The 11,516-nt window shown below is 34.0% G+C and overlaps 1 protein-coding gene across 1 annotated transcript in view; it reads left to right on the top strand.

The window, feature by feature from the left end:
- LOC102753602 (chromosome unknown open reading frame, human C14orf39) overlaps positions 1–11,516 on the top strand; it is a gene marked incomplete at its 5' end in the record, with an annotated part of 44,009 nt that overhangs the window by 16,600 nt on the left and 15,893 nt on the right. Inside the window, 5 exons of the mRNA XM_015566473.1 lie at positions 684–817; positions 1,532–1,608; positions 6,926–7,011; positions 7,102–7,160; positions 10,334–10,395. Coding sequence (XP_015421959.1) covers positions 684–817; positions 1,532–1,608; positions 6,926–7,011; positions 7,102–7,160; positions 10,334–10,395 — 418 coding nt within the window. The remainder of the gene's footprint in view (positions 1–683; positions 818–1,531; positions 1,609–6,925; positions 7,012–7,101; positions 7,161–10,333; positions 10,396–11,516) is intronic.

The raw sequence follows: 11,516 nt of genomic DNA on the forward strand, positions 1-11,516 counted from the left end.
AAAGCAGGTTTCTGGGGTTTTGTTTAGCTTCTATATTTGTTACATAGTTGCTTAGAGTTGCAAGCTCAGAGGCCTGCAGCGGTAGGCAGGGAACGTTGGAGTCCTTCGTCACTGAAGCAAGCAAGCCTCATGTTCGCTTCAAGCTGCCTGGCTTGGCCGCCATCTTGGCTGGCAGTTAATTTGCATATCACCCTGATTAGCCAATGGGAAGGGTAGCAGATGTATGGCTAATTACCATGTTTCTCTTTTGTTATATAGGATATTTTAGTTTAAAATATTTTGACATGTTTAGAGTCATAAAATTACTGTTTTAAAAATGAGAATGTGGTATACTGAGAAGAGCACTGGACTTAATCAGGAAAGGTGTCTTTTAGCTGTAACACTAGTAAGTAACTTAATATTGGATAGATCTGTTAAATTCTCTGGAACTCAATTTTATTTGTGAAATAAGGAGTTTTAACTATCTCATATCTAAATATCTCTTCTGGCTTTAATATATGCTAATTTTTATTGAATTTATATGGGTGACATTGGTTAATAAATTATATAGGTTTCAGGTGTATAATTCTATAATACATCATCTGTATATTATGTCTTTACCACCCAAAGTCAAGTCTTCTTCTGTCAATATATATTAATTTTTTATTTCACTAATATTTAATGTGATTTACTCTTCTCTTTAGAATTTTTGAAAAAGATGAACAACATGTACTTATATTGAATAAAACCTCTCAGAAAAGTCAATTATTTCTTCCAAATGAATCTCAGAAATTAGTCAGACCAATAAATATTCTATCTTCAGAACCAAGAGTTATAGGTACAGTATCTGTTTATTTCCAAAAACTTAGTTTTCTTTTCAAACACCTAGAAGAAGAAATAGGAAGAAGCAATTTTAGTTATCATTTGATATAATCAAAAATAAACTGCTAGAAACCTATCAACTCAGGAAAGTACCACTTTGATTTTTTCTGAGAGCAAATAAGACATGCCTTTTGTACTTAGCTTTTTTCTCTTTGAAAGAGAAATCATTCATACTACATTTTTTAAAAAAAAGTGTTCTGATTTGGTTGCACAGCTATCAGAGGAGGATGGATAATTATATATTCTTTATTTTAGAAGTCTTATTAATAAGTGGATAGCTGACTTGTGTTAATGATATTTGTGACTTAGTCACTGAGATATTTGAATCGTGATTCATTCAATAGATCTGTATATTAGATTAACTACAATTGTGTTAGATAAGTATATTGGCTATTTTTGTCCCCTGGTCATTAATATTACCACTCTGTCTTTGGTTCCCCATTATAAAGATGTAGTTTTGCCAGCTGGATTTCATTTTACAGTCATAGTTATTATAATAGCTATTATATAGTGAGGTATTAAGATTTGTATAATAATTTCATAATTCTATATTTTAATTTAAAGTATTCATGTGACTTTTTTTAAATTACAAGGTTAGGTTAAATATTGGGTATGATATTTGAGTCTAATCTCTGGAAATTATTTGAAGTTATTCAATTTAATAACCTAGATAAAAAAGAAGACAGTTCTATGCAACAGTCAAAGCTTGCCAGTGTTGACTCCAAACAAAAAGAAAACAATATGCAGGTAGGTATTTCGTTTTTAATAGTATAAATTAAATACTTGCTTGCATTATTTAGGACATGCTGTGTGTGTGTGTGTGTGTGTGTGTGTGTGTGTTATAAATATACTAGAGGCCTGGGGCATGAAATTTGTGCACTCCGGGGGAGGTGCATCCCTCAGCCTGGATTGTGAAAGGGCAGAGGCCAGGCTGAGGGACCCCTCCAGTGCATGATCGGGGCCAGGGAAGGATGGGGGAGATTGGCCAGCTGAGGAGGACCGCGGGAGGGTTCCAGGGCGTGTCTGGCCCGTCTCGCTCAGTCCCAATCAGCCAGACCCCAGCAGCAAGCTAACGTACCAGTTGGAGCGTCTGTCCCCTGGTGGTTGGTGCACGTCATAGTGACTGGTCAACCAGTCAACTGTCTGCCCCCTGGTGGTCAGTGCATATCATAGCGAGCGGTTGAATGGCCTTAGCATATCATTAGCATATTATGCTTTGATTGGTTGACCGGATGACTGGACACTTAGCATATTAGGCTTTTATTATATAGGATTATATCAGCCATTAATACAACCTCAGGGTCTAAAAAAAAGGAGTTTTAACAAGGCAGCCTGAGCATATACTGTAGCCTTCTCATGTGCTCCTAAAAATAATAGAAAAAATATTTAAAAATACCAAGCCCTTTACCCAGTAGACCAAAAACTGAGATATTTCTGAAGGATGAAAACAGGATTGGATTGAAGAGGGAACTTGTAGCCCAGGATTTGCATAGAATACTCTTATCAAAGTTATAGAGCTGAGAGCAATTGATTGGGTTACTTCAGTAGGTGTTAGTTTCATTAACATCTGTTCATCTCATAATCCTTCTGCCTTTGGCCAGGTGTCAGCAATGGGTTTACTGTCTCCAGGTAGAAGCAGTGAATATAGGCGCTTGGGTTAGAGAGAGGTGGTACTCTGGGTGATTCTTGATTTGCATGAAGAACAAGGAGCACACCACCCAGAAAGCTAGCTTCTGGTGTGGTACATCTCTTTTCCTTCATTCTTCCTGAAAATATTCCAGAAGGAAATTCTCAATGAAAAATATAATTGCTTTCCATTAACTAATAATAACACAGATATAAGGATAGTGGTGACCAAAGTAATTAGTGAAACATTAATTCTAAATATGTATTAATTTAAAAATTTTTAAAATATGGTACTAAAATTCTAGATTATATCCAATATGGGATGAAGGTGAAAAATAAATGAGGGAAACAAGTTTACTCAAGTTCTTTTTTTATTCAGGGATGGAGGTAAGGAGAATATATAAATATTGATTAATTCTATGTTTGCTGGAAAAATATAAATTTATGCATATGTTAATACTTAAGGTTAGCCAAAAGTAGATAAATGGAATGTGTAAGTTTTAAAACAGTAGAAAAAAAGATGAAATGGAGAAAATTAGTCCAACAGAAGTCAGGAATGGGTGTGTGTGTGTGTGTGTGGAAATAAAACAGCTAGAAAGCATTTTATTTTTAAAACATATTTTTAAAACTGATTTCAGAGAGGAAGGGAGCGGGAAAGAGAGATAAAAACATCAATAATGAGAGAGAATCATTGATTGGCTGCTTCCTGCATGCCCCACACTGGGGATCAAGCCTGCAACCTCGGCATATGCCCTGACTGGGATTCGAACCATGACCTCCTGGTTTATGGGTCGAAGCTCAACCACTGAGCTATGCCAGGCAGGCACTAGAAAGCATTTTATTTATTTATTTATTTATTTATTATTTAGAGTTAGAAACATCGATGAGAGAGAAACATCGATCAGCTGCCTCCTGCACATCTCCTACTGGGGATGTGCCCACAACCAAGGTACATGCCCTTGACCGGAATCGAACCTTGGACCTTTCAGTCCACAGGCCGACGCTCTATCCACTGAGCCAAACCGGTTTTGGCGAAAGCATTTTAAATATAAAACAAATAAGGTGCCAAAAATAGTTTTGAACAAATCAGTAATAATAAAAATCTGACATTGGTGCTTCTAAGGAATATATAAACAAAATACAACTAAATACTACTGAAACAGAACAGCTGAAACAACTTGACAAATAAAGGCTGAAAATAAAAGGATGAAAAATATACATCAGGCAAATGCAAACAAAGCCAAACCAAATGTAACAATGCTATATAAAATAGAGTTCAAGATTTAAAAACATTAGTAAGGATAAATATATTTCATGTTTTTAAAAAGAATAATTCACCAAGAAGTCATAACCATGATGCACAAAATGATAGTTTCAAAACATATAAAGGAAAAATTGATAGAATTTCAAGGAAGCAATTGAATCCACAGTTAAAACATGATCGCTCTATCAAAAATAGTGCTGACTCTGAATTTGGCTACATGTGAAACAATATAAAACCAAACCATGAAATAATAACATTAAAGAAGATAAACATTTATTTTTCTCTTGAAATTCTAAAGTGACTCAGGTTCACTTTATTAGGGCTAATAGCGCCATCTCCACAATTTCATTATTTCTCAGGCTACATCTCTGCTTTCTTTTCCTGCTATCCTTAAATGCTAAGCTTTTGCCTCAAGGTCACATCATGATTAGAAGCTAACCATTGCAACTTTGCCATTATATCTGCCTTCTAGGCAGGAAAGAAGGAGATCAAGGCTAGCTGATTCAGCCCCATTAAAAAAAAATGTGTGTGTTTAATTGATTTTAGAGTGTGATATGAGAGAGAGAGAGAGAGAGAGAGAGAGAGAGAGAGGAGGAAGGGAGAGAGGAGAAAGAGAAACATTGATTTGTTTTTCCACTTTATATGCATTCACTGGTGATTCCTGTATGTACCCTGACCAGGGATCGAATCCACAACCTTGGAGTATCAGGATGATTCTCCAAACAACTGAGCTACCTGGCCAGAGCTCAGCCCCATTTTTAAAAGATCTTTCCTGGAAGCTCTTTAAACAACTTATAGTAATGTTTCAATGGCCAGAACTTAGTCATATGGCTACCTCTATCTGGGGAAAGGTTGAGAAATATATGTGGTTTGGTTTTGGTTTTGGTTTTGGTTTTTGAAATCAGAACACAAAAGGAAAGTAGATTTTGAATAGGATAGAAAACTGACAGTTTTGCCACAGGAAAAAAATCAAGTAAGATAAAAATAAGGATGTAGAGGACCTGAATAACACAATTAGCAAACTTTGTTTCTAACATACATAGAATTCAGTTAAATTTTAATTTGCAGTATTCACCAAAATTGACCAATTAATGCAACAAAAAGGACATCTAAACCAATTCTAAAAAGAAGCTATCTTCACTTTTCGCAAGGAATGTTATGTAGAAAAACCTATCAATGCGATTCCCTACATCAACAGGTTAATAAATGACTACAGAGGTAAAAAAAAAAAACAAAACCCAAAAACATATATATTTAAAATAGGTTTTTTTAAAACCTATTTTGAATGTAGGGACACTCATACTACCAGATATCAAAATGTTTCTTTTTTACTTTTGGTATTGAGATAATTCACATATCTCGCCATTTTAAAGAGTGTGATTCAGTGGTTTTTAGTATATTCACAGGTAGTGTAACCATCACCACTACTAATTACAGAACATCCAAAAACACTTTAAAATATTATCAAAATGTAGTAATTATAAGTGTGGAACAAAAAAAGACAAATTTATTTGGGACTACATCAAAATAAACTTCTGTATGACAAATAATATTAGCAAAATAAAAAACAGTGATGGGCCTAGCCAGTTTTTCTCAGTGGTTAGAGCATTGGCCTTGGGACTGAAGGGTCACGGGTTCGATTCCATCAAGGGCACATGCCTTGGCTGCAGACTCAATATCCGACCTTGGTCGGGGCGTGTGTAAGAGTGATGTCTCTCTCTCACATCGATGTTTCTCTCTGTCTCTCCCCGTCCCTGCCACTCTCTAAAAATCAATGGAAAAAATGTCCTCAAGTGAGGATTAACAACAACAAAAAGACAGTGATGGAATGGGCAGGAGATTGATATCCAGAATGTATAATATGCAAATAAATACATAATAATTCTTACAAATTAATAAAAAAGAATAAGAAATGATCAAAGATAAAGTAGTTTACAGAAAAGGAAAGACAAAGGTCACTAAACATAACAAGATGCTGACCTCAGAAGTACAGGAAAATGCAAATTAAATCAATGAGATGCCTGGTTTCACCTATCAGTTTTCAGACATCAAAACAATTGCTAACATTTAGTGAGGTCAGTGTTAGTGGGAATATAATTTGATACAATTACATTGGAGGACTGGTTCAGTGAACTAATTAAAAATAAAAGTGCACATACTCAGCAGTGTTACTTCTTGGCATCTACTGTAAACAAATACTTAAAATACTTGTACCAGGAGACATTTGCAAAAATGTATATTGTTTAAAACAGGCATTGAAAGAACACTTGTTCTTTAAGAGACAGGTATTCCTTAAAGGTCCAGGTTTTCTATAATCTGAAAGTACAACAAGTTGATAAAATTAAGACCAGTGGCTGTTAGACAGAAAGAAATGGGATAAACTTTTCTATTAAAATAAAAATATCTTCATTTTGGGTTAAATAAGAAAAATCAGGGACTGTTTAAAATTAGTGACTGAGGAAAAATTAAAGATTTGAAATAGACAATACAAACAGTAGTAAAGCGGTGGTTTAGATATTAATATCTAAAGTTAAAAATGAAATATTAACTGTCATCCTATATAATAAAAGGCTAATATGCAAATTGACCAAGCAGTGGAATGACTGGTCATTATGACATGCACTGACCACCAGGGGGAAGACACTCAATGCAGGAGCTGCCCCCTGGTGGTCAATGCACTCCCACAGCCAGCCAACCTCCCCCAGTCCCTCCCTCCGCCCTGCCGGCCTCGATCAGGACTGGGCAAGATGACCCCCATCAGCCCTGATCGCCAGCCAGGCTGAGGGAGCCCACCAGTGCACGAATTCGTGCACCAGACCTCTATATAAAAGCCTAATATGCAAATTGTCCCCTCAGGAGTTTGACCCGGAGACCAGAAGTTTGATCGCTCACTATGACATGTGCTGACCACAAGGGGGCAACACAGAAGGAAGGCCCTGGCCGGCAGCTGGGGAAGACCCCAGCCGGCAGCCGGAAGGCCCCGATCGCCCTGATCTCTGGCCAGGCCTAGGGGACCCTACCCATTCATGAATTTTGTGCACCAGGCCTCTAGTAAATAATAATGGTGATGACCAGGGTGACAATGTTCTTGGAAAGCTCTGAGCAGCCATGACAAGCCAAACATTTTTTATTGTTTTGTGTATCAAATTCTAATGCTTAATTTCTTTTTTTCAGATATTTAATGACTCTGCTATGAATAACCACTCAAAATGTTCACATGTTACAGCTATTAAAAGTTCACAGAATTTTATGCAATTCAGGTAACTTTTAAAAATAAGAAAATGCTTTAATTTCTAAAATAATTTATCAACTGAGGAAATAATATAAAAACTATATTTACTATATTTTAGATTGCTAACCCCACAGAAACAGTCAAACTTCAATCAATGGTTTGAAAAAGGAGATACAGGTACTTATTTTCTGTTTATATTTTTCCTAAGAATTGGGACTAACAAATTATATCAGGTTTTTATGCTATTCAAATAAGTAATTTAGATTGTTTGCATCTCTGGTTAATTGACCATGCATGCCTGGTTTTTTAAGTACATTTCCCCTAAATATAAAACAAATACTTTTCATTGTAGTAAATTTGGGAAACAGAGAAAAACATGAAAGATACAAAAATACCACCACCCAGACATAACAGGCTCTTTACACACTGGTATAGATTCTTGATTTTTTTCCTATGCATATGTATGTTGTGTTCTTTGATATTTTCCCCACAAATTTGAAACATGCTATGTATATAATTTTGTATTGCTTTTCTTCCCACTTGGTATACCATTGTTGAGGGTGTTTTTCTGTGCCATTCAGTTGAATTTATTTGTAATGATTGTAGAGATTTGCTACAATTTATTTACTAGTAGCCTCCTCTCACTTTGAATATTTTGTTTCTAGTTATTTTGCTATTAAAATAATGCTACTATGTTCTTTTACATAAATATTTTACTATCTTGGATTATTAACTTTGAATAAAATTATAGGAAGGTCATAGAATATATATCTATGAATTTATTATCCTAGAAACAAGTAGCTGTTGAAACTTCGACACATCCTTAAAAATACTAACTCATTCTCTGTCTCTCTCTCTGTATCTGTATACATCCATGTAGATATATTTTTAATATATCATGTTCACATGTATGCATATTGTGGTAACCTAGTAATGAATAATAATTATTCTACTTATAAACTATATAAAAGTCTTCACCTCTTTTTGCCTCTAGCATATGGATTGCTGACTTTTATTTTGAGTTTTTAAAAATGGCTCATTCTGGTAGTATAAAAAAATTCTGTAAATATATGCATATTCAAAAAGGTCATGTAATATATTATTTCTCACACAGTGTAGGATTCAACCAATACAATATGCTTATTTAAAAACCCATGTAAATGGATATTCTTCCTGCTTTCTTCTGGAAAAAAGAAATATATCTTATCTGCACAGTGATCTGTTCCACCTGTTAATAATCCTCCATACATGCCAAGCTGACTGAGTATTAGACAAGAAAAGAATGGCTAATCTCTAGAAACAACACATCACTAGTACACTTATGTGGGGAAATGCATATATGTGGTATAGTTCTAGTTGCAATGAGCAGATATGGCGAGGTTTCATACTCAAGAAAGCATATAGTTATCTTAGAAGAAAAAGACTCTGTTCAATAATTTCCAAGTGTATTTTTGAAGAAATTAATATATGGTAAAAATAATATTTGTGGCTTAAATGCAAGAGGCAAAATATAAAGCTTTCAGTTGATAAAATAGAAAAATATTTATTCAAGGTAAGAAAGTTCTATTAAATAAGAATTAAAAAGCCCAATCATAAAAGAAAGATTGATAAATTTGGATATATGAAGATTCAGAATTTCTGTTCATCAAAAAACACTTAAAAAATAGAAGCTAGGTCACTAGGTCATCAAAAGACAATATAAAATGATTGGAAGGCAAGATGATTTAGAACTATCAGAAGACTAGTTTCCAAATATGTATAAAGAACTTCTACAAATCAAGAAGAAAAAGGCAATCCTGCCCTAACTGGTTTGGCTCAGTGGATAGAGCGTCGGCCTGTGGACTGAAAGGTCCCAAGTTCGATTCCGGTCAAGGGCATGTACCTTGGTTGCGGGCACATCCCCAGTGGGGAGTGTGCTGGAGGCAGCTGGTCGATGTTTCTCTCTCATCGATGTTTCTAACTCTCTATCCCTCTCCTTTCTTCTCTGTAAAAAATCAATAAAATATATATTTAAAAAAAAGAAAAAAAAGAAAAAGGCAATCCTATTGGAAATATGTGCAAAGTACACAAATAGGTACTTCAAATAGCGAAACTTTTGTGGCAGCTAACCATCTGAAAAGTTGCTCAGCAAATCAGGAAACTTAACAATAAAAACACAATGAGATACTACTACACATCCACCAGACTAGTAAAATTAAGGAGTCTGACAATACTAGCTAAGTATTGATGAGAATATAGGGCAATAGGAACTCTCATAATTATTGTAGGAACTGCCATTTATAAATGACCATGTATTGAAACCACACCTAAGTTATAATTGGAGCTAATAATTTTGTCTGGTGAAATTGAATGATTTCCTAGAGTAGCTCAGGATGGTCAGTTGCCACAACAAAAAATGGATAAATAGTTTGGAAGCTAAACTTTGAAAATAGTTTAACATCTTGTAAAATGGAAGATACACATACTCTATACCTTGTAATTCCACTCTATACCTAGAGAAATACAAGCGTGTAAATGCAAGTATATATGTAAAAGAATGTGATATTATTGTTTGTAATAGCCTCAAAGCAGAAACACTTCAAATGCCCATTTTCAGTAGAATAGATAGATATATTCTGTGTTTGGACAATGGGATACTTTATATCATTAAAATAAGCAACTTTGTCTATGTATAACAATACAGATGAATCTCACAAGCATATGCTAAACAAAAAAAAAGCAAGATAAAGAGCATGTATATTATTATTTCATCATGTTATCATTTGAAAACAGGAAAAGTAAACTATATTGCTTAGGTGATATATAAAGCAAATCAAGGAAATGATTATTACAGAAGTCAGAATAGTGCTTACATCTGAGGAGGAGGATATGAGGAATATAAGACCTTTTAGAGTACTCATAATCTGTTCCTTACATGGATGGTAGTTATATAGGTGTTCTCTTTGTAATTTTGTTCATTAAACTGTTCATATAATTTTTAAAAAATATGTATTTTTTTATTTCAGAGAGGAAGGGAGAGGAGGGAAATAGAGATGGAAACATCAATGATGAAAGAGAATCATTGATTGGTTGCCTCCTGCACCATCCCCACTGGGGATCGAGCCCACTACCTGGGCCTGATCAGTAATTGAACCATGACGTCCTGGTTCATAGGTCGACGCTCAACCACTGAGCCACGCAGACTGGGATCATATAGTTTTTATTCTACTATCTGTGTATTGTTTTGAATTATATGAAGTTGTAGTTTTGTAGGTCAAAAACAGTTAAATATTGGCAATTTCATATGGTGTGACATGTTTTATTTATAATTAAATTGCAAAAAGAAAAAATAGTTTATTCTCATATAACAGATGCTGAGTGTGGAGATACAGGGACAGTAAGACAATTGAAAGAATCAAAATGTACTTCACAAGTAAGTCAAATGTTTGGTTTCTAATTTCTCAGCAAAACATTCCAATTTAAATATTAGTTCATAATTTTTTTTCAGATTTATTATAGTAAAGATTATTTATGTGAGGTATAGATGTTATTAGCTTAGTAATCAAGTGGCTATGATGTTACAGAATCTATTCCTTAGAGTTTTAGATTAAAAAATGAAGCTACAAAAAGTTTATATGAAAATACACAAAAAGAGTTGTTATTAATAATTGACTATATATATTGACACCACAACTAAATTATAACGGAAGAAAACAATTTTGTTTGGTAAGATGGAATAATTTACCAAAGCAATTTAAGACCAGTGGTTACCATAAAAATATATTTAGAATATTTTTTAATAATAGAAATCGTTAATGATATATGTAGACATACCAGAGAAACAAATTGGTAATTATAAAATATTCAGGGGGAAGTAAGAAAAGTATAGGAAATATAGTCAATAGTATTATAGTAATTATGTATGGTGCCAGTTGGGCTACTCAAAATATTGTGGGGAACGCTATGTAAAGTATATTATTTTCTAACCATAAGCTGTACACCCTGACCAATACATAATTTAAAAATAAAATAAAGAACTTAAGAAAAACAAGATAAGCAACATAGATTTTTTGCTGTAAAGAAATACAGGTAAAAAGCACATTTTGAGTTTTTTTGTGGAGTGACCCAAACTGTTTCTGTAATGGAATTAGGTATAACAAACATATTTTAGAAACCACATTGCTAGCATATACAATAATGTAAAGGAAAATTAGTTATTCAAGTTCTCAATTTTTGCTGAGAAAATAGTATAATGAATTTATAAAAGCAAAAAGAAATGCAAAGAACATATGCAATGAGAGCAAGATTGCTTAGAAGTAAATTACTTCTCCCTTTCAAGGAGATACCATGTTCAACTCAACCCAGAGCATGATGTGGAAATTTTAAAAGAAAAATTGCTCATCATCCCCCCCCCCATTTTTGGACAAATATATTTTGTGTGTTTGGACAATTACTTTCATTAACTATTCTTATTTTACTTATTTTGCCTATCCTATATAATAAAAGGCTAATATGCAAATAGACTGAACAGCAGAACAACTGGAACAACCGAAC

This window comes from Myotis davidii, unplaced genomic scaffold (assembly GCF_000327345.1).
Source record: "Myotis davidii unplaced genomic scaffold, ASM32734v1 scaffold281, whole genome shotgun sequence".
NCBI classification, from domain to species: Eukaryota; Metazoa; Chordata; class Mammalia; order Chiroptera; family Vespertilionidae; genus Myotis; species Myotis davidii.